Raw genomic sequence first — 24,696 nt, forward strand, 5'->3', positions numbered from 1 at the left:
ACTGTCCCACACAAAACAACTGAAGCATTTCATAACTAAAACATCACGATGACAGAAACTGCACGTTTAGAAAGTCTTCACTTTTGGAATATGAAAAAAATATTTTAGAGCCCTGACTTTGAACAGTTCTGATGAGAAGGCAATTCCACTTGGACATCAGTGGATATGAGGTTCATTTATTGGACACAATCTATGTGAAAAATGAGAAAGTGGTTGTGATGCCATTTACTATAAACATACAGCAACTGAAAGCACTGCACACCAAACATCAATAAAGCCACAAATCCACATTCTAAACAGCTGTATGGGCCACCGTTCTAAACAGCTGTATGGGCCACCGTTCTAAACAACTGTATGGGCCACTGTTCTAAACAGCTGTATGGGCCACCGTTCTAACACACATTTCTGTGAGGGGACGCATTGTTAGAGAACAAACGTTAGGTGTTTGAGTAAATGGTCTTTTTAATTTGGTAATTTTGTACTTATTGCTACAAAACAAAACTGGTCTTGCTTATTTAAAATGTACTGATTGATCAGGAGTTTGGTTTGAACTGTGATTAGCACTGGAATATGAAACAATCTGAGTTTGATTAGCACTGGAATATGAAACAATCTGAGTTTGATTAGCACTGGAATATGAAGCGGTGTCAGAACAGAGTGTCAGGACGGCCTTTTATTTCCTCTCTGGATAAACCACGTCAACTTGCAGTATGAACAGTCATAAATACATCAAGTATATTGACACATATTTTGCTCTACCATGATGTGTGATTGTGAACTACAGTCTATGTACCTGTCCTCACAGTGGTCTGAGATGATAAAAATAAACAAACAAACAATACTTATATTAAAAAAGCATAATAACTTTGCAATATGACAATATAATAATTTGATCTCATCAATAAAGTAACATTTTAGAAACACTATTATGAGAGATAAATAGCTAAATATTTATAGAGAGATGCTGTATTTGTGTCCTTCCTATTTTGCTTAAAATGAGACAAGTGAAAGGACACCAAACGCTGTCCACCAGGTGGGATCTGGAACTCGCTTCTTCTTTCTGTCCCTCCATGAGCACTGAACATCATAAGGATACATAATGAAAATATATGTTTATATATATATGTATATATAGAAATGTCAAGACAGAAATATAGAAAAATATTAATAGAAATAAAAAAGAAATACATACTGGACAACAATTGTTTTTCTGTAATATACACACAGTAAAAGCACCAGGATTGAATGAACTCATACAGTGATTGTTTGACTCCACTCTATCTCAGCAGGTGCAGATCTGGACTCAAATGAACACTGTATGAGTTGATCAGATCAGGTGACTTGGCTGTGCAGTGCGAACATCTCAGGGCGTCACGCTCGGCGCCGCGCTGTTGTCGGGTCGCGTTTTTCAGCTAAGACAAAGTCCGAACCCAAGATCACATGACCGTGCAACACTTGCACGGCTGCTTCTCTTTCTTCTTCTCCTCCTCTTCCTCCATCTTGCCCTCGTCCTGGGTCTTCTCCGGGCTGGAGGCCGTGCCGTTCAGGGGGGTTTGCTCCTCCTTGGCTCCCTCGGCCAGCGCTTTGCTTTCTCCATCTTCGATGACCACAAACTCAGCTTTCACTGCGTTGTCTACGCCCAGAACCTTCTTGGTCTCGTCTTCACTCTCCACGTTCTTGTAGCCCATGAACACCATGGTGACTGGGTGCTCTGTGCTGGCGTTCTCGATGGCTGCGTCTGGGTTGGTGCACTGCAGCTTGGCCTCCATGCCTGTTACCTGTTTCTTGGTGGCTTGCTCATTGTTGGGGCTGGGCTTGTGAAGACCATTCTCCACTAAAGTGGAAAGAGAAAATGATACCGTAAAGTATATTAAACTGATCTGGATTATAGATAATTGTGAAAGATCTACTGCTTTTAAGGAGTTTTGTTTATGAGTCAGCATAGAATGAAAAAAATCATAAAGAAGGAGAATTATATTGAATAATGTTGCTCATTTTGAAAAGAGACTAGCTTGTTACACCAGTTGAATGGCATGGTAGCTAGCAAACAAACTGTTAGATGCCTTGAATAAAGTCCCTTTTTACTTTGTCATAAAACTTTAAGCAGAGCTGAAACTTGAGAACATGAAATGTGAAATGCTCACTTTCTCCAGGGCCAGCAGATGCCTGAAAGAGAAGATCCAAGACTGGGTATTACAACACTTTTACAGTACTCCTCCATAGTGTACAGGGTTAGGCACTTTTACAGTATTCTTCCATAGTGTACAGGGTTAGGCACTTTTACAGTACTCTTCCATAGTGTACAGGGTTAGGCACTTTTACAGTACTCCTCCATAGTGTAAAGGGAAGGCACTTTTACAGTACTCCTCCATAGTGTACAGGGTTAGGCACTTTTACAGTACTCTTCCATAGTGTACAGGGTTAGGCACTTTTACAGTACTCTTCCATAGTGTACAGGGTTAGGCACTTTTACAGTACTCCTCCATAGTGTACAGGGAAGGCACTTTTACAGTACTCTTCCATAATTTACAGGGTTAGGCACTTTTACAGTACTCCTCTGTAGTGTACAGGGTTAGGCACTTTTACAGTACTCCTCCGTAGTGTACAAGGTTAGGCACTTTTACAGTACTCTTCCGTAGTGTACAGGGAAGGCACTTTTACAGTACTCATCCGTAGTGTACAGGGAAGGCACTTTTACAGTACTCTTCCATAGTGTACAGGGAAGGCACTTTTACAGTACTCTTCCAAAGTGTACAGGGTTAGGCACTTTTACAGTACTCCTCCATAGTGTACAGGGAAGGCACTTTTACAGTACTCTTCCATAGTGTACAGGGTTAGGCACTTTTACAGTACTCCTCCATAGTGTACAGGGTTAGGCACTTTTACAGTACTCCTCCATAGTGTACAGGGTTAGGCACTTTTACAGTACTCTTCCGTAGTGTACAGGGAAGGCACTTTTACAGTACTCTTCCGTAGTGTACAGGGAAGGCACTTTTACAGTACTCTTCCATAGTGTACAGGGTTAGGCACTTTTACAGTACTCTTCCATAGTGTACAGGGAAGGCACTTTTACAGTACTCTTCCATAGTGTACAGGGAAGGCACTTTTACAGTACTCTTCCATAGTGTAGAGGGTTAGGCAGTTAGGCTGTGAAACAAAGACTTTTGACAGAATGCTAATCGCTGGATCCAATAACTCACACATTAATCTAGTAACACTTAAATTGGTAATGTTTGTCTCTTGTTGGATAATCCAACAATAATTGTATTACTTTTTTAATAAATGTATTTTATTCAATAAAATGTACTTTACTCTATTTCTGGTTTGTCTTTGGTATAATTCACGTATTCAATGCTAATGTCCTGGTTGTCATGGCGTAATCTAGTAGCACTCACATGGCCGTGTTGGTCTCCAGGAGCAGAAGCCCCAGTCTCCAGTTCATCTATGGCCTGCTCCAGCCTGACACACAAACACATGTGCTTTATTTTGAGATTACACATAGAGGTGCGGTTACATATATAGAGAGACACACAAGGCACGTTTGCATTTCACATTTCATATACAAAGGCAACTGAGGGTGCTTTATATAAACAAGAATATGTAATGAACCCATGAATGCACATAGCTCAGAATGTTGTTTTAAAATACAAACAAATACCCTTCTGATGACTCAATATTAGAAAGTATTTTTAATCTGGTATCTACTTTAGTGTGACATATCAGGTTATATCAGGATGAATCATATGTTGTGGCAGGAGCACGACAAGCCACACACACAGAATCAGAACCACAAACCTAATCCTTACTAAGACATCAAAACATTAAGTCCGCTGATTCTTTCATCTTATGCTGCAAGAAACACAAAGCTGAAATGAAATGTTGATTTGAGGCTGATATTTTGAGCTCTGTCTGGAGTAGACACCACCAACTCCACCAACTCCATCAACACCACCAACTCCACCAACTCCAAAACTGAGTGGGTGGAGTCGGACTGGCAGTAATCATTACGAAGACGTGAGAGATTCTAGTCTTGTCATGCTTTTGTGGTCAATTATTCACTAGAAAATTATGAAGTATGAATTAAACAATGCTGATTCCAGCTCCACTGAAGAAACTGTTTGATATTCTTAAAGATAAGATGGAAGGCTCCAACAACATTCAGCCTTTGAGATTTCTTTAAAAGTGAATTCTGATGAAAGATAAATGAAAGTTCCAGCTATGAGGCTCTCTCTACCTGAGGATGGATTCCTCCAGTCCTTTAGTTTTGGCTTCATCCTCCTGCAGCTGTTTCTGTACTTCATTCTCTCCACTGGAGGGCGCTCCATCCAGAAGCCATCGCTCTCTCAGTGCCTTCGACTTTATACAGAGAAAACAGCAACAGAGTGGAATCAAGAACTTCACATATCTTCTCCACATTTTTTCATCTAACACTCTCAATTGGATCACACACACACACACTCTCTCTCTCTCTCTCTCTTTCTCTCTCTCTCTCTCACACACACACACACACACACACACACACACACACACACACACACACACACACACACACACACACACACACACACACACAGACAAATCACAATACTCTGCATAACGTTTGCATTTACATTTACATTTATGGCATTTAGCAGACGCTCTTATCCAGAGCGACTTACAAAAGTGCTACGTAGTTGCTTGGAATCTCCAAGGTAGTATAGATAGTCCTAAACACAAGGTACTCTAAGCTGGAAAAACCACTAGATGAAAGTCATATGATACCTAACAATTATGCCAAGTCATTATTATACCTGAATATACACATCACCTGAGGAAAAAGACAGTAAGCAATTCCTATAACCCAATTATGCACAATACCTGAGAAAAAGACAGTAAGCAATACCTATAACTAGGGCTGTGACGATAACCGCATTACCGCAATACCGCGGTTATGTAGTGCCTACCGCGGTGTTGAGCTCATTACCACGGTTTATCTATTTATTTATCTATAAAAGGAATCGTTTCCATTGCAAAAAAAACACGGAAAAAACATTTTCATTGCGATCGCTGTGTACACGAGAGGAACAGTCCATTAAATAAATGGGGTTTGGGTGATGGAGGTGTGTGCTGGATTTTTGTGCGCGATTACCGTATTTTCCGGAGTATAAGCCACTACTTTTTCCCCCACGATTTTGAACCATGCGGTTTATAATGGGCTGCAGCTTTTCTGTAGATGTTTCTTCACCCATCAGGTGGTAGGACAAAGTTGAAAAAAGTTGTAAAATGTCATTATTTTCTCAAAATAATGACTTAGTATCTCGAAATAATGAGATAGCAATTTACTTAATAATGAGAAAAAAAAAATATATGTGCTGTTTTTTTTTTATTTTAGGTGGCGGGAATGGGCTTCCATAGAATTCTATGGAAACAAAAATGGATTCCCTCTTCTGTCAAACATTGCCAGAAAATATATGACCGTTTGCGCGACGAGCACTCCATCAGAGTATGTATTCAGCACAGCAGGCAACATTACCACCTCGTTTAGATTGTCCCTTAAACCGGACAAAATGAACATGTTGGTTTGTCTTGCAAGGAACATGAAGACAGAAAAATAAGATATTTATAATATTATTATATTATACGCCTGGTGCCCCATGAACCACCTGCAAGACCGTGTTGCGTAATCTGCGGGGGACCACACTTTGAGTAACGCAGCGCTGGCCCACCGGGTCCACCCAAACCCGACACAGGACGCCGCTCACGAGCTTCAAGCTACCCCAATTAGACCGCAGCAATTTGGCAATGGGACCCAGAACCGTGATATCAGCCCAGTCAGGCACCGGACTCTAATGCCTGAATTGCCCACTCAACTTCCGGGTCTGCTCGCTGTATTACACCAAATTGGTCGAACGGCACACAAGGGACGTCACCCAGCCCAGGCTCGGTGCGTGTAATCACAGCGCAACACCCGATATCCCCGGAGTTTGTTTCAGCGCACAGACAGTACCTACACAATGCACAATTTGGAAGTCAAACTCCTGCAGCCTGGCCAACCACCTCACAAGTTGGCCCTCTGGTTCGCGGAAACGCATCAACCATTGCAAGGATGCGTGGTCGGAGCGCAGCAGAAACTGCCCGCCGTACACATAAGGACGGAAGTGTTCCAGGCCTGCAACCACGGCTAACAGCTCCCTGCGGGTAACGCAGTAATTATGTTCGGACTTATCCAGGCGCCGGCTGAAATATGAGACGACGCGTTCAACCCCGTCCTGTACTTGTGACAACACCGCTCCCAAACCGTGGTCACTTGCGTCCGTATCTACTATAAAGCATTCTTCCATCCTAGGGTATGCGAGAACTGGCGCACTACACAGCTGTTGTTTTAGCATGCAAAAGGCTCTCTCTGTCTCAGCCGACCAGCGAAATCTCACACCGCCCTTAGTTAAGTTATGTAGCGGAGATGCAATTTTTAATGAAACGGCGGTAGTACGACGCGAGTCCCAGGAAGCTGCGTACCTGCTTGACACTACTCGGAGTGGGCCACTTGCGAATCGCCTCTGTTTTCTTCGGGTCCGTTTCGATCCCTGCCCTGCTCACTACGTGCCCCAAGAAGTGCACCCGATTCTGCAGCAGGTTGCACTTAGCAGGGTTGCACTTCAGCTTTAGGTTTGCTGCACGGATCAACCCCAATACGAGCTCCAAATTTGACAGCGCCGACTCTAAATCAGATGCGTGAACCAAAACTTCATCCAGATAAACCACATACGTAGTCTTCGGGACCCCGTTAAGGACGCACTCCATCAACCGTTCGAACGTTGCTGGAGTGTTACACAACTCAAATGGTAGGACGGTGAACTGCCATAACCCAGGTCCTATTGTGAAAGCAGTCTTCTCTCTGTCAGGCTCTGCCAGAGGCACCTGCCAGTATCCGCTGCACAGATCCAGCGAGCTAAACCACGCCGAACCAGACAGTAATTCTAGCGAATCATCGACGCGCGGTAATGGATACGAATCTACTTTCGTTACCGCGTTAAGCTGTCTATAATCCACGCAGAAACGCCAAGACCCATCCTTTTTCTTTGCTAGTACGACGGGTGAGGCCCACGGGCTCGTGGAAGGCTCGATCACGCCCATCTCAGCCATCTCGTGCAGCTGTCGTTCTGCAGCCGCGCGCTTCGCAAATGGTAATCGATTAGCATCGGCCATGACGATTTTGTGTTCCACCAACCACGTCCTCGTGCAGTCTCGCTCCGAACTAGCAAAGGTGTCCCTGAAACACTCCCCCCCGGTAACGGTGGCTAGACAAGCCCGTTCGTTTGGCATACTAGGTTGGTAAATCATAGTATCTGGTAAAACATCGGGGCGCAACAATGAAACCGAAGAGCCGGTATCAATAAGGGCTCTTACCATGGTTTCACCTAAGCCGCAGTCAACATACTGTCCGCCGTGTCAGAGGAAATGCGAGGTAAACACAGAGGGCAATGTGTCGTTATCGGGGGCCAACCCGTCCCTCTTTGGGCGGCCCCATTCCCGTTTCCCGGCGCCTCGCACTGAGATGACTTTTGCCCACATTGACTGCAGTGCCAGCACACCACAAAACCGCCAGGGGGGGCACGAGCTCACCTCGTCCCGGAGCTGATTTGTTGGGGTGCCCTCCAGGGGCTAGCGCATCCAGACAGGATCAACTCCGCTCCCTCGGCTTCGCACACTGCCGCCTCCAGCAAAACCGGATCAGCCAAGCGGATGTGTGTTTGAAGCTCGCAAGGTTCCAATGCGTTCAGGAACTGACCGAGCGCTAGCTGGAGTTGGACCTCACGTGGGCAGAAAAATTTCGGAAGCCAGGACTGAGATCCATTCCCCGTGTCCGCGACGCCGGCCAGGCAGGAGTTGTCTAGCGGCCGCTTCCGGTGGTTGGCGACCGAAGCGAGCTCGCAGTACGGATTTCAGCACTTGCAGGTCGTGGCGATCCTCGGGTGGTAGTTCGACCAGCACGCTCAGTGCCGCGTCCTGCAGAGCCAGGCACAAGTGAGCTGCTGTTTCACTCCCGGACCATCCCGCGAGCTTCGCCACTATGTCTAACTGCGCTTCGAAGCCCGCCCAGTCGGTGTTCCCGTCGAAACACGGCAGGCGTAGAGCGCGGCTATGTGTGCGCAGGCGATGGGCGCTGTCGTTGATGCTGCGTTGGGTACTTCCCTGCCTCTCTCACGATGTAGTGCCCCCTCTGGCATCCTAGGTTGGCATAACTGGTCTCCGCTGGCCCGTCCCCATGCCTCATCCGGCCTTTCGCATGGGTCATCACCGTCTGATTTCCTCCGTCAACCGGTCTCGGAGGCCCACTTCTGACACCAATTGTAGCGTGTCGGTAGGAGTAAGAGTGCCAGACAGTTTTTGTGTGTTCATCTCAACTCTTTATTGACTACTTTATGGACAGTAAGGGAAGAGTCACACAGTCACTCAACGTTTTTGTTGTAGCTTTCACATAAACCGTTCAAACCAGGTCGCTTCCAACATGACATGAACACGGTGAGCCTAACAGTGCTAAAATAAACACAAGTTACTGTATGGAACAGACACGTATGACCAAAACACATAATAAAACCACATAATAACATAATCCATCACATTTAAATGAAGAACATTCACTCTTTTAGCGTACCCCTTCCTGCCGCAAGTGCTCATGGGAGGTAGCGTACTCCATGCTCCACCCCTATACACCAGTGGCCACAATATTATGGCCATAATTTTGCGTACGACGAATTAAGTATTTGTTAATTTAAAAGTGCATGTTTTTATTTATAAACTATAATTTATTCATTTTATTTTAAATGAAGGGGGGGGGGGGGGGGTTAACCGCGTTACCGCGGTTATACGTTGCTCTTTCACCGCAGTAAGAAAAAATCCATACCGTCACAGCCCTACCTATAACAAACACCTGAGGAAAGAGATGATAAAGCACAGTAGATAATTATGTACAGACACACCCCCCTCCATGTGACCCCACCCCACACATAGACACACCCCCCTCCATGTAACCCCACCCCACACACAGACACACACCCCTCCATGTGACCATTCATTAATAACATATGTGACCAGATTCAGCCCATTCAAACCCATGCAGAAACCTGGATGCAGATCAGAGCTTTGGAGACTGAACGTTATAGATCCAATGTCCTCATGTACACCACCTCATGTACACTACCTCATGTACACTACCTCATGTACACTACACTACCTCATGTACACTACCTCATGTACACTACCTCATGTACACCACCTCATGTACACTACCTCATGTACACTACACTACCTCATGTACACCACCTCATGTACACCACCTCATGTACACTACCTCATGTACACCACCTCATGTACACTACCTCATGTACACTACCTCATGTACACTACCTCATGTACACCACCTCATGTACACCACCTCATGTACACCACCTCATGTACACTACCTCATGTACACTACCTCATGTACACCACCTCATGTACACCACCTCATGTACACCACCTCATGTACACTACCTCATGTACACCACCTCATGTACACTACCTCATGTACACTACCTCATGTACACTACCTCATGTACACCACCTCATGTACACTACCTCATGTACACTACCTCATGTACACTACACTACCTCATGTACACCACCTCATGTACACCACCTCATGTACACCACCTCATGTACACCACCTCATGTACACCACCTCATGTACACTACCTCATGTACACTACCTCATGTACACCACCTCATGTACACCACCTCATGTACACCACCTCATGTACACTACCTCATGTACACTACCTCATGTACACCACCTCATGTACACTACCTCATGTACACTACCTCATGTACACCACCTCATGTACACTACCTCATGTACACTACCTCATGTACACTACCTCATGTACACTACACCACCTCATGTACACCACCTCATGTACACTACCTCATGTACACCACCTCATGTACACCACCTCATGTACACTACCTCATGTACACCACCTCATGTACACCACCTCATGTACACCACCTCATGTACACCACCTCATGTACACTACCTCATGTACACCACCTCATGTACACTACCTCATGTACACCACCTCATGTACACCACCTCATGTACACTACCTCATGTACACTACCTCATGTACACCACCTCATGTACACTACCTCATGTACACCACCTCATGTACTAGAGCTGGGCGATTAATCGATATTATCTATTAATTCGAATTTACAGTTAAGGACGATGTGTTTTTAAGAAAATCGATTTTCTGAGATTAAATTTTCACCACCGACGCTGCACTGTGGGCTCCCGTAGTTCAGTGAGTTTAGCACCTCCCACCCATCCACCCTCAACACACACACACACACACACACACACAAACATGACGGCGGAACTTGTGTCCAAGAAAAGAGCAACTAGCTCCTTGATCTGGAGTTGGTTCGGTTTTGCGGCGTCAGACGTAGACGTAGTCCTCGCTGTAAGGTGTTTGAAACCGATAGAGGGAGAGAGCGAAGAGTGCTATTGTTCAGTTGCGCTGTCAATAAAGCTTCCCTCCGCGGGATATTTTGGATTAAGCAGTTTCTGCCTCGGTCACCGAACCCGCTTCAATGGATTATACTTTCGCGAGTGACCGTAGCGCGCGGCTCCGCGCACCTCGCGAGTGTATAAAATGGAGACAAATTAAGTATTATATCGCGATCCATTCTTAGTGTTGACTTGTAACTCCCGCGGTAGCCCAACTCAAAAGTAGCCCAAAAAACCACACCCCGCGACCCCAGAATTTTTACCCGTGGCTGGATTTTCAAACAAGCCCAATTTGGTGTGAAAACGCGAACCTGCCAACTATGGTAGTATAAACTGTGGTATAGGGGTGCACGATATGGACTAGAATTGCGATGTGCGATAACATTGTTGGATATCCCGATATCGATGTGAACCACGATAAATTAAGATTAAAATACAGAAATGTAGTGTCTCTCTGAACAGCAGCACGTTAATTTGTTTTGTTTTTTACTGTGTAATGAATCCAGAATAATTCCAAATATTTTGCAGGTTTATTCAACAATAGATTCAATCTAGGTTTATACTTTCAGGAGTGAGCGACTCCGCACACCTCGTTAACCTCCGCGAACGGCGGAAGCGTTTAATCTTGCCGTGTCACATTCTTTGCAGTGTTGTCTGAAACGATATGTAGGCCTAGTAGTATAAAAAAAACACCCAATACAGGGGAATGAACTTTTACCTGACCAATTTTAATGTTGCTTTGTGTTTCAGGTTTGAAAAGTGCTGGAATTTAGGCTAAAGTATTTGAAAAGGCTTGAAATTGTAACTACTTTGTTTCACAACAAATATCTGTCTGACTGAACAATTCTCTTGTATTACGTTAACAAATACGAGCCTCTTGTAATTCCAGGACGAAACATGAGAGAATGTGAAGACGTTAAGATTGGGCGTTTTGAAAATAAATATCCATTAAACAATGTGATAAAAAAGCGAATTATTTCGAATCATTTAGAGTATATGTATAAATATTTAATTCAATAACGTGCTGGGAATTATTGAAATGGACCTTGAAAATGACGTACAAGTGCTTGAATTCTACCTTGTATAGGTGTATGAACCCTGCAAACATGACTGTTCTCATTGCGCCGAGACGCGGCGCGCGCGAACTTTAAATAAATAATAACATTAAATAATGTGATAAAAAAGCGAATTATTTCGAATCATTTAGAGTATATGTATAAATATTTAATTCAATAACGTGCTGGGAATTATTGAAATGGACCTTGAAAGTGACATACAAGTGCTTGAATTCCACCTTGTATAGGTGTATGAACCCTGCAAACATGACTGTTCTCATTGCGCCGAGACGCGGCGCGCGCGAACTTTAAATAAATAATAACATTAAATAATGTGATAAAAAAGCGATTTATTTCGAATCATTTAGAGTATATGTATAAATATTTAATTCAATAACGTGCTGGGAATTATTGAAATGGACCTTGAAAGTGACGTACAAGTGCTTGAATTCCACCTTGTATAGGTGTATGAACCCTGCAAACATGACTGTTCTCATTGCGCCGAGACGCGGCGCGCGCGAACTTACAAAATTCGAGAGGTGCACGACCTCGTGAATCGACAGCGCGCGAGGCAATTGCACACGGGCGAAGCCACCGCGATTACGTTATTTTCGTCTCCCGGACCCTCGCGCCGCATCAAGTGTAAACCAGGCTTAAACCAAATCGCGTGTCTGATGAGCGTGTTCACCTCACTCCAGGGTTGCCAGGTCCTACAAAAGTTTTCCGCACAAAATCTGCGAGTGTAAGTTGTCGGCGGGGGGGGGGGGGGGGGGGGGGGGGGGGGGGGTTGGGGGGGGGGGTGTTGCGAGTGTGAACTGGAGACAAATTAAGTATTATATCGCGATCGATTCTTAGTGTTGACTTGTAACTTCCGCAGTAGCCCAACTCAAAAGTAGCCCAAAAACCGCACCCCGCGGCCCCAGAATTTTTACCCGCGGCTGGATTTTCAAACAAGCCCAATTTGGCGTGAAAACCGCGAACCTGGCAACTCTGCCTCACTCTGCCTCTTGCCTACTTACGTCACGTGATCATAGTCTGCAGCGCGAATAGCTCCCTCTATTGCTGGACGAGGATAACGCAATTTGAGTTTGCTGTTATTCAAGGAGTTATCGTGGCTCTTTCGATGTGTTTATCGTGAAACTTCACATCGCGATAACGATAAAAATACGATTAATCGTGCAGCCCTACTGTGGTAGTATAAAGAAACCCCTCAAAAACAGTGGAAGGAACATTTACCTGACGAATTTTAATGTTACATTGTGTTTCAGGTTTGAAAAGTGCTGGAATTTAGGCAAAAGTGAGGGGAGCCCTGTTCTTAATCAGAATGTAGACAGCATGACTGTCAGTATGCAACATGCAAGAATTGTTAAATTGTATTTGTTTTCCATTTTATTAAAGGGCACCAAATTATTTATATCTATTTATTTTTTGAGGGTGTGTTTTATTTATTTATTTTAAGTTTGAGGTTGCATTGTGTCAATGCTTAAACTATGTTGGAGAAAGCCTTCTAAAAGTTACTGAATGTTCTCACTTGTTTACAATTGTTTTTTGCTTGTTTCTGGTTGCACTTTAACCCCAAAGGTGAAATTTAAGTGAAAAATAAATTAAAACTTTTTTTACCATTCCTTTATCATCTGTAGTTTTTTAGTAGAGGAAAATAAATCTATTAAAATCGAAAATTGGATTTTTAAAAAAATTATCGAAGATTTTTTTGGAGGGCCATATCGCCCAGCTCTATCATGTACACTACCTCATGTACACCACCTCATGTACACTACACTACCTCATGTACACTACCTCATGTACACCACCTCATGTACACCACCTCATGTACACTACACTACCTCATGTACACCACCTCATGTACACTACACTACCTCATGTACACTACCTCATGTACACTACACTACCTCATGTACACTACCTCATGTACACCACCTCATGTACACCACCTCATGTACACTACACCCCCTCATGTACACCACCTCATGTACACTACACTACCTCATGTACACTACCTCATGTACACCACCTCATGTACACCACCTCATGTACACTACCTCATGTACACCACCTCATGTACACCACCTCATGTACACCACCTCATGTACACTACCTCATGTACACCACCTCATGTACACCACCTCATGTACACCACCCTTCTCTGGCTATCTAGGCCATTTATTAGCTCTTAGAGCTTCGGGTGCACATGACCATTAGTGGGCCATTAGCTTCCTCCTTTAGGGCATTCAGCTAATGCACTAGTGCACGAGGCTGGCCACGCAGACATCACCAGAGGAGCCAGTCAACACACAACGTCCTGCCACAGAGCTGCGGGTCCTCACATGGAGGGGGGTGTGTCTGTGTGTGGGGTGGGGTCACATGGAGGGGGGTGTGTCTGTGTGTGGGGTGCGGTCACATGGGGGGGGTGTCTGTGTGTGGGGTGGGGCCACATGGAGGGGGGTGTGTCTGTGTGTGGGGTGGGGTCACATGAAGGGGGGTGTGTCTGTGTGTGGGGTGGGGTCAGGCCGTACTGCTACTATTGTGCGAGCTCAGGGACTGAGCAGCTCAAGAAGAATTTCTGTTAAATAGACATACATTTACATTTACATTTACGGCATTTAGCAGACGCTCTTATCCAGAGCGACTTACAAAGTGCTTTGCATCTGATCACAGAATTCATCCTAGGTAATAGTATAGATAGGCCAGAATTCAAGACACCATTGAGTCAGACTACTACTAAACTACAGGAGTCAGTCATTACCAAGTGTTTTGCAAGTTAGACGTTTGCCAAGAAGCACAAATAACCTTAGACAGACATACAATTTAAAGAACAACGGAAAGTGGTATCATATATGGACATAGCTTAGCAGTAGTTAAGTAGTATTATTTACTGAGAATTACTGATAATATGGCTGCATTTGGGATGTTTGCTCAAGAGGGAAGATTTTGTTCTTTTGAGATCTGTATGTGCATCATGACATCATTGCCTCCCTCTTTTTCTCCCTCCCTCTTTATCTGTCTTATGACTCCTCTATCTTTTATCCCCCAGATCAATACTCATACGTGTTCCTCGCATTAAAAAATATCAAAGTTACTGAAACCATTAGCAAGCATCTATAAACTACATTACAAACTCACCTGCTGTGTCAGTGACATTAGATACAGTGCAGACCCTACTCTCATCTCTCTCTCTTTCTCTCATCTCTCTCTCTCTCTCTCTCTCTCTCTCTCTCTCTCTCCCTCTCTCTTTGCACTCCCTCTCTGCCTCTTTCTCTCTCACTCTCACCCACAATGAAATAACAGAGAAGGTAATATAGAATGAAATAAGGATAATTACATACAAACAATAATAAATCAGGTTTAATAAATAGAGATGGGTTGTATCTACAGAGCTGAGTTTGGGGATATTTAAGATAGACTGCACTGCTATAGATGAGAGTATTTTAGTCTTTAGTGATGTAGCTCCAGGACACATTTAGCACCCCGAGCTGTTCTCACGTTCTCTCCTGGTACTGCAAACGTCTTCATATACAGGAGGAAAAGGGACTAGATTACTAATATGTGCACATATTTTGATATTATGATTAACAGCACCCAGCTTCCTCCTAGCTTTTAACGATTCATAGCTGTTGTATTTTTGTATTTCTTTCATTTTTACATAAGTCACTGCATTTGAAGGTCAGAATTGTGCCCAGGCAGAAGGAAGAGCTTAGAGATGTATGGCCAGATGAAGAACGCCAGCAAAGCACGTTATCATTCTGGACAGAGACATTCTAGAGAGGGATTTTTATTTTAGTGAATACTGAATATATACTTTATTGAATACTGAATCAATGTAATACTACTAATTGTTTACAGCCTGATTGAGAGATTGTCAGGATTTTATTGATCTTTTTAAAGTAAGCTAAAGTAAGCTTACTTTAAAGTAAGGGATAATGTCCCAGACTGCTTTACAAACATTACATAAAGGTTTTCTGTGCACTACTGAATGTTTTTGTCAATTAAATCTAAAGATTGTCCATTATTTTACTATATAGCAGAATTAGCTTTACTGTCAAAAATTACTTTACGTAAACGAGGAATATTTATTTTTTCCAAATCTTGCTCAAAAAGCATATCAAATATCACTTTCTGTCCCTCCCTCCCTTTATGACTCTTTTCTCCCTCTCTCTCTCCTCCCTCTCTCTCTCTCTCTCCCCTCCCTCACTCCCCCTCCCTCTCTCTCCCTCCCTCTCTCTCCCTCCCTCTCTCCTCCAGGCCCTGCCCCCCCCCCCACGCTGGCTGTATCACAGCCCTTTCTGGCACTGTGTCTGTGATGCTGACATCACCACACGCTCACACCCATCCACATACACAATACAGTCTCAGCCCACAAGGAAACACAAAGGCTCTGAGAGTGCAATAGAGTGAACCCAGTCCTGCGCGATGGTTCCCCGGAAGACCAAATCCCTTGTGGCCAAAAGACAATAGCAGGTAAAGATGAACAGATCACACAGATCTGTTGTGACATAAACAAAGCTATCAATTTGACAGATATTTAAGGTACACAAACATGCATGAAAATGAAGAGCTGTTTCATGCCTGTGTTCATGTGCATGAGGGTTTGTCTTCCATTAATAGGAACCTTCAAGAAAATGGCCAGGACCATGCAAATGATATCAGAGCAGCAAGAAGAAAAACAGAGACTTTCTCATTAGGGAGGCGAAATCTGCTGGGAATATAGGCTGTGTTTAAAAGTGAACCAGATACTAACAAATTATAAACACACCATTATTAAATTCTATCACAATAAAACCTTTATGCATCTATTTATGCACCTGTCTTGCTTATCCCACAGATGAGACACTATGAATAAATTGCCTGTTACAGTAATGTTTGTTTAATCAATGGTTAATTAATTCCATATATCTATAAATGACAACTGGGGCTGATTCACAAATCACAGAGCACAGAGAGGTTTCACATACATTTAAGAAATACAGCTAATTTGTGAAGAAATACAGCTGATTTGTGAAGGGCTTCTGGTCTTCCATAAGAACGCAGAGGTAATGCTGAGAGAGGATACAGATTTTTCTCTGGCTCTCAAAACAGGAAACTGTTGTTACAACCACCTCATCCCGTTTTGTGACTTCAAAATGGCCAAAATCATTCTCATGTTATGCTTTTCAAAAGAAAGGCTTGAAATAGAAATATTGGCCCCGGGTGCAGCAAAGGTCATTACTCAAGCAGGACACACCCAAGCAGGCTGCTCCCAGGAGCATGCTCATACACACCACACACACACACACACACACACACACACACACACACACACACACACACACACACACACACACACACACACATGCACACACCAGCTGCTCCTTTAATGATCATTGTACCTTTTCTGCAGGATAATTCAACAAATAATTCAATAAGCAGACCATTCATTTCAACCTCAGTTCTGTAACAGAAGACAGGTCTTAGTTTCACGTTGCTACCTTCAGGTGCTGCAGCTGTCTGCGTTCATCTTCTAGCTGTCTTCGTTTGTTCTCTATCTCAGCCTGCCTCTTCCTCTTTTCCTGACAGAGAGAGAGAACAATAGATTAAAAAGACAAACGAGTGTGTAGAAGAGAGTAACTCAAATACTAATATCTGAATATTTAGTACATTCAGAAAATGCTTCACCCCATTCATCTGAATATAGATATCACATAAATGTAAGCAACAACATCCAGCTTGTAGCAATGACTTTATTATGCAAACTTTTGTTTCAATGAAAAATAACCTCTGGTTTCATTTATATCAAAGTGAACCTCTGGTTTACCATGGATCAGGCTGTTGTCAGGACCCCTCACTGAGTCATCAGGACTTTGATAGGCCTGGTGTGCATGGCCAAGCCAGCTAATGGTTTCAGTCTCAAATGCAGACACTCTTTCAATGTGTGGGTGTGGCTGTTATGTGGGGTCAGTGATGGCTTTGTTACCTTGATAAAGTAATCCTTTTACTGATTACTCCTTTAAAAATTAACTTAGTTACTTTATTGATTACTTGATTTTAAAAGTAACTATTACAAGTTACTTTATTAGATACTTTATTAAATACATCACTGTGTGGGGGGTTATGCTTCAAATTCCTTGCTTGAAATTAGTATCTAAATGATCAAGCAGTGAATGTGAAGATCAGTGTCAGCGCGGGGACAGTGGTCCTTCTCCATGTGACGCTAGCACACGACTGAACAAACCAACAGCAACAGAACTGGATGTGGCTAACGCCCCTAAAGGAGACACAGCTAACGCCCCTAAAGGAGAGACACAGCTAACGCCCCTAAAGGGGAGACACAGCTAACGCCCCTAAAGGAGACACAGCTAACGCCCCTAAAGGGGAGACACAGCTAACGCCCCTAAAGGAGACACAGCTAACGCCCCTAAAGGGGAGACACAGCTAACGCCCCTAAAGGAGACACAGCTAACGCCCCTAAAGGAGAGACACAGCTAACGCCCCTAAAGGGGACACAGCTAACGCCCCTAAAGGAGACACAGCTAACGCCCCTAAAGGGGAGACAGCTAACGCCCCTAAAGGAGACACAGCTAACGCCCCTAAAGGGGACACAGCTAACGCCCATAAAGGGGACACAGCTAACGCCCCTAAAGTGGACACAGCTAACGCCCCTAAAGGGGACACAGCTAACGCCCCTAAAGTGGACACAGCTAACGCCCCTAAAGTGGACACAGCTAACGCCCATAAAGGGGACACACAGCTAACACCCCTAAAGGAGACACAGCTAATGCCCCTAAAGGGGACACACAGCTAACACCCCTAAAGGAGACACAGCTAATGACCCTAAAGGGGAGACACAGCTAACACCCCTAAAGGAGACACAGCTAACACCCCTAAAGAGGACACAGCTAACGCCCCTAAAGGAGACACAGCTAACACCCCTAAAGAGGACACAGCTAACGCCCCTAAAGGGGACACACAGCAAAGCCTCAACTCTCCACTAGTTTCCAATATAATAAGACCAGAGCAAAAACAAGTGACTGTGGAATAAATGAACATTGTTGAATAAATGCCACTGAAGTCTACAAGGAGAAACTATCGCTACATGTTGTGAGATGCCTTGCAGGATGTGAACACTAAGGCTCTGGGATGGAGGCCCCATCAATAATTTACCACATAAAAGTGGTGAAGACAGCAGGACACACATTAGCCTTTACAGAGATTTACAAACACATTAGACATGAGGCCTTGGGTCTTCTCCTGACCAACAGCCCTTTGGCACTCAGGGCTGCATGCCTGCCTTATGGGACGTTCAGAGTATCTTTTAGTGTATTTTATTGTATCTAATATCCAAATTCATCTGTGAACTATATCACTACAGAAGAGAATGGAATTTGTGTGTGTGTATGTGTGTGTGTGTGTGTGTGTGAGTGTGTGTCACAGCTCACTTACAGCTATTGCCTGAAGTCTCTCTTGCTGTGTCAAAGCCTCAGACATCCTGCAAAGAGAAATAACAGATTACAGTTTCAGTGTTTAGATAAAAATTCAGATAAGTACTAAATGACGTATGGATGTTCATGTAGCATTACAACGATTCTTTATCTTCCAAGAGAAACACGTCAATGATCCATCAAAAACACTTCAGTGGAAATCAGGAGTGCAATGGGAAGCTTCGTCCCTCTTCCCAGAACTTCAAAGGCAGATAGGAGGAGTTATACTGCAGGTCCACAAAGCCACAGCAAGACCACGGCAGCAAAAGCAAAAGTTATGCACGGCATGCAAATTTCAGGACTGCTAACACTCGCTTGCATTCCTCAGAAGATTGACTCCAGACGTTCTACATGAAGCAGAGAGAAGCCCTGCCTAGGACACATGGTTCAGCACCAGAAGACTCTGATTAAACCCATGTCCCGCGTCCTGGGATGCACGAATAACACAGTAGAAGATCAAGAGGAGTCCTTTGAGCTTGGGCTTTAATGCTGGGGTGATTGTGGGCAGCAGAGATCAGCGTGACGTTCCACCTACATGGGAATTGCTCAATGCTGCGACTTTTTCTGTTGCAGTGAGAAAGGCTGGGAAATCGTTTGAGTGCGATCAAGGAATGTGTTGCCACAGAGTATCAGACTTAAAGGTACACACAGATAAAAATGAGGTCAGCTATGTAGCCAAGAGATGGTTGATGGAAGGCCTAGTTAAGTCTGGCACAATGCTGTCTTTTGTCATAGCATGCTCTATTGCTGTGTTTTGCTCTGGTCCACAGAGAAAGAGCTTCTCTTTTGAAACAAGTCCACAGGGAACAGACATCCAGCTGATTATGAAGAACTTAATGGTGCTCCCAAGCAGGCATGTCACATGCCGCCCTCACCAAGCAAACTGCAAAAACACGTCCACAGATACTCCCTCTCTCGCTTTGTGCTTACCCACACATTTCCCACAAAGGAACTGATCATGTCTTGTCCAATTAGAGCCAAACCTTAAAGTAATGCATTACCGCCCCACCAAAAAAGCTAATGTGCCAGGTGCTGAACAAAAGTAAATGGGAGCTGTTAATATGATTAGGGCAATGCTAATTAGGCTAATTATGGTAAGGCTACTGTCTTTCGTTCTGTATTGGCTCTGTATTTTGGGATGAAGTATCCCTTTTAACATCAGTTGACTCTGAAACACGTCGTACATGAAGGTGTTTAAGAGCTGAACCTTCTTCACAGAGTCGACAGTACGTTAACACTGTCACCAGGACTCATCTCTAGGCACAAATCACTCAAAGGAAGCATTTAGGAGCCACACTGCAAATGATTCATGCACAACACCCACTCACAACACAGTGTAGCCAACTAACCGTAAGGCGATCCATAGCATGGTGGACCTGATCCACACGGTGCTGCCCAACATCTGTTAGCATTTGATGAGGTCTCTGCATCATGCACATTTTGTTTTTAGTGTAAAGCTCGCCTGCGCTGACCCTCTGATTTCGTATATCGTCCCAATTAGCAAATCCTCCCACATCAAGGCACAGATGATGCTCCAAACAACTGTTCTGTTATCTTGTTTATCTCCACAGTGGTCTCCTAATCTGACCCCTGGTCTCAGCAGCTTTCACCCAAATAATCTGAGATCATTTCAACCAAACTTAACACCACAGGATTATCATTTTTATGCTATGGACAGCCTGAAGACAGGACAGTGTTCACAACAGAGGAGTAAAGGTTCAAGAAATTTCCTTTTCCAAAAAGGCTTAATCTCGTGCTGCCAGCTTTTCTTATTATAATTTCATCACAAAGAAGGAAAGATCTAAGAGTGGAAGAGTCCAGGAAAAAATACAAGCTTGACTAATGTCTTCTAATCTGAGAGCTGTGTGGGTTGGGTCTGCTCAAGCTCATGGTCTGTTACCAGCGCCACTGGACAGCAGTCAGGCCAGTTTGACCTTTTCAGCATATAACTCGTCAGCCAATGAAGCTTTAAATGCCAGTGGAAAAAAAACACCAGCCAGTGACAATAAGCAGCCTATCAAAGCCTTAACATACTTAGATTTACATCCAAAAGAGTGAAAGAAAAAAGAAACACGAAGCATCAAAAGCAAAATAAAACACCAAATCCAAAATAGTGAAAAAGCACATCCCAGAGAAGGAATCCGTACAAAAAATCCACACACTAGCAGTATGCTATGAGTTTAACAACGAAAGTGTTTTTAATGCCTATTGCATCAATACCTCAATTGCCTCATGTTTTACTTTCTGTGTTAAATATTTGATATAGCCTAAGTAGTATGTAGAGTACATATACAACTGTGCTGGCAGACCAAGACAGAAACTGGTTCAAACAATTCTTAACTAAATAAAAATGAAGTACTTACTCTGAGCTCCTGTGATTATATATACGGCTCTGTTGTACTTCGCTTAAAATACAAAATGGAGCAGCTACATATCATGGGTGTTGATATTACAACTCAAGTGAATTTCACCTGCAGACACTTGCAGCTTGATGGGTGAAGACAGGTGTGTAGTTCCTTTATGTTTCATAGCCTGAAATGTGGTATCAGTACAGACGATCCTTGCCGATGTTTACACTCGACACCAAGGTATAGTATGTCAAAGTGATTTATGTCAAAGTCTTTACTAAAAAAAGCCTAAATCTAGTCTGGTACTGTTTGAGTTTTGAGGTTAGCTGGATGAGTGACACAAGCACCACGCTAAGAGGCGTTATCTTACAACGTATTTGAGAGGGAGGATTTACAGGTAAGAAGTTGAGGAGTTTGAGTACAACCTTGGATAGTGAAAAAGGCATTGAATATGAGGAAAACCCTTCATCTGTGCAATGTCAAGGGTAGAGGGGGCTCTGTGGGGGGGGGCAGATAGCAGGAAGGGCGGACCCCCACCTCCACGTTCATCTCCACACTGCACTGACAGACGCAGCAGCTAGTATCGGGCCAGAGATATGGGCTAGTGTGCAGCCATGAGCTAGCAGCACGTCAGTGACTTCCTGACTCTGGAATCTTCTGGACAATATCCAGACTCAACCATGCACTCCCAGATGGACAGACACTCGCCAGATGAAGTTTAAGTACTTCTTTTATTATACTTAACTCCATGCTCATTCAGTCTGCCCTATCGTTCTATGTTTAAACACACAACCGGAGGTTAATTGCAATCCAAGCTTTGGATCCAAATGCTAATGCATCACAGTATAAAGTTGATGTACTGTATGGAAATCATTTAGAGAGACTCATTAGGAAATTTTAGTTTAAAATAGAAGTAAGAGGTTAAAAAAGCAACAGTCCGTGTTTTTGTGAACAAAGGTCAGTTTTGGGCACTGAACACAAGAGGATCAAACCAACAGCTGGAGAATGTTGAGTGTCATCACTTCATCACTTCATCACTACTGTCTTCTTGCATTTCAACTTCAAACACACATTTGTGATGTAAAAAAATACAATATCAATATTTTTGCTGTTTAACTTATTGCACTAAAGTGCTTTCAGCGAGTGTGAGAGGAAAGCCAGCTGATGCTATTTCCAAAGCAGCACCAACAGATCGCGGGTGAAGAATGTGGTGTGCTTCAACACAACACTCAATGCCAGATAAGAGGCGCTGTTTTGGAAAAACGGTGTAGTGATTACAGGACTCGTTCAACTTGCTCTAATGGGCAGGATGCTATCTAAATCCGTATCACAGGAGTCTTAAGGCCCACACAGGTTACACTGCCCTAGCTATCACCATGAAAACAAGTTAAAAGTAGACAGACGAGTTATTGTCTATATGACAAACAGCTTAGAAGTTTATGTGTCCTTGGTATAACTTCCCAGTCTGGAGTTCGCAACCAGGTTCTTCACGCCCTTATACATTGTTAAATGTAATTCAGCACTACATGTGTTAATTTAATGTGTTTTTGCTGCTCCCTGTAATATTTAGGTTTGTATTTATGATTGATACTACTGCTCATGTCTGCATTTGAGGGCCCTCTGTGCTTGAAACCCCATGGAGCGTAAACTGATGCAGCTTCTGGCATGAGCGGTGTATTAGGTCTGTGGGCGCCCAACGCCCTCTCTTCCAGCCTCTTTCTGTCGTTTAACATTAATGCATTTTTTCATTGTGTAATCGTGTGATCAGTGGGACTGAGTAAACGGTGCTGGGCACATTTCACCAACACTCAAGACAAACGCTGTTTTCGACTGACGAATGAAGACCACATTTACCAGGCGGGTGGGGCACACACAACCCAGGAGGAATTCAAGGCTGGAGGATATTTAAACAGAGTCTTAAACCAGCGCAATGTGTATATTATGTCTTACACCCATCTGAACATAAGAAAGATCCGTGAAGGGCAGTGAGATCAGACACACACCGACGTGTGTAAGCTCAGTAAACCCAACACACACACGGCCATGTTGGAGCATCCACCCTCCCCACACACACCCTCCCACACCCACCCTCACCGACCTGCAGGCTGGGCGCTGCACACACTCAGATGCTTCACATTATTAAGAGTCTGTGATGCTGTAGTTGATGTTTCAGGTACCAGTGTGTCTGTGATGCTGTAGTTGATGCGTTTCAGGTACCAGTGTGTCTGTGATGCTGTAGTTGATGTGTTTCAGGTACCAGTGTGTCTGTGATGCTGTAGTTGATGTGTTTCAGGTACCAGTGTGTCTGTGATGTTGTAGTTGATGTGTTTCAGGTACCAGTGTGTGTTATATGATCACGAGTCTCGGTGAGACGGTCCAGTTGACCGTTGTGTGGGGAGCCCAGAAACACGCAGCTCTAGTCCCCATATCGCACGTCTCCGTTATTTTCTGGACCATTTCTGCGTTATTTAAAGCGCCGTTGTGACCGTAGCCCACAATAAATCATAAATCAATAAATCATAAATCAATAAATCAATAAATCAGTATACAGGGACATGAAGGGCGATGAATCAGTTCGGTTACTCACTCGTGATCCGCTCCTCTGGTCCAGAAGTGCTTCTTCTACTTTTGTCTTATAATAAAAATATTCACGCAGACGTAACGACAATCCTACGACTCGTAGACTCACACCGTCTGATTCTGAGCACAAATGCAGTAACGGTTCGTCCGATGTTCAGTCGTAGATCTCGAGATGTTTGTGTTTCACGGGGAGCGCCGCTCAACCCGTCAACGGATTTGTTTTGTTTCCCTCTCAAAATGCGCGAGCAGCAGATCGCTCGCGCGCTCCCTCGCGCGCGCTCTCTCTCGCGCGCTCTCACGTGGCTTGGCGCGTATGGATGGAGCGCGAGCCCCGACTCCACCGCCCCTTTGTTTCCCGCGCTGGTGTGTTAGGAGCAGAGAGACAGATGATCGCCTCGTCCACTCGTCCTTAGAAACAGAAAGGGAGGTGTTTAGGGTTTTCAGTAGTCCTGGGGATAGTGTTTAGATTTTAGCCTTCATTTGTCCTAGAATCATCTTAATTTGTGTGTGTTACAAGACTGTAACGCAGTTACACTTGTGCTAAGTATGATCTATTCAAAATCGATGAGGATTGATCAGTTACACCCCAGTTCACCCACTGACGACGCCTCACAGATGAACTTGTATCATATGCTCTCTTTTATTTAGATGTATGGTATCAGAAACACTCCAAGTTCAATTGTCTTGCAGTAAATAATATTTTAGGAGGTGGT

At 43.9% G+C, this 24,696-nt stretch overlaps 1 protein-coding gene across 2 annotated transcripts; it reads right to left on the minus strand.

The window, feature by feature from the left end:
* Positions 1-208: 208 nt before the first annotated feature.
* Positions 209-24,254, minus strand: palm1b (paralemmin 1b). Of its 2 annotated transcripts, none has more exons than XM_076976816.1 (7): positions 23,991-24,254; positions 19,018-19,063; positions 17,067-17,147; positions 4,235-4,356; positions 3,396-3,459; positions 2,145-2,166; positions 209-1,834 (listed from the first exon to the last, which is right to left on the minus strand). In XM_076976816.1, exons 2-7 carry the CDS (start codon positions 19,060-19,062, stop codon positions 1,437-1,439), a joined length of 732 nt encoding a protein of 243 aa, XP_076832931.1. In that variant the 5' UTR covers position 19,063; positions 23,991-24,254; the 3' UTR covers positions 209-1,436. The 2 variants fall into 2 exon arrangements, with proteins under 2 accessions (XP_076832931.1, XP_076832932.1); XM_076976817.1 differs by lacking the exon at positions 23,991-24,254 and adding an exon at positions 19,155-19,594.
* Positions 24,255-24,696: the final 442 nt, after the last annotated feature.

This window comes from Brachyhypopomus gauderio, chromosome 16, assembly GCF_052324685.1.
Source record: "Brachyhypopomus gauderio isolate BG-103 chromosome 16, BGAUD_0.2, whole genome shotgun sequence".
In the NCBI taxonomy this organism is placed as follows: domain Eukaryota; kingdom Metazoa; phylum Chordata; class Actinopteri; order Gymnotiformes; family Hypopomidae; genus Brachyhypopomus; species Brachyhypopomus gauderio.

Coding starts and splice junctions, on each gene's coding strand:
- palm1b (XM_076976816.1), bottom strand. CDS start 19,062: ATGTCTGAGGCTTTGACACAGCAAGAGAGACTTCAGGCAATAGCT. Junction 4,357..17,066: donor GACAGCTGCAGCACCTGAAG/GTAGCAACGTGA, acceptor CTCTGTATAAAG/TCGAAGGCACTGAGAGAGCG. Junction 3,460..4,234: donor CTGGAGGAATCCATCCTCAG/GTAGAGAGAGCC, acceptor TTTGTGTGTCAG/GCTGGAGCAGGCCATAGATG.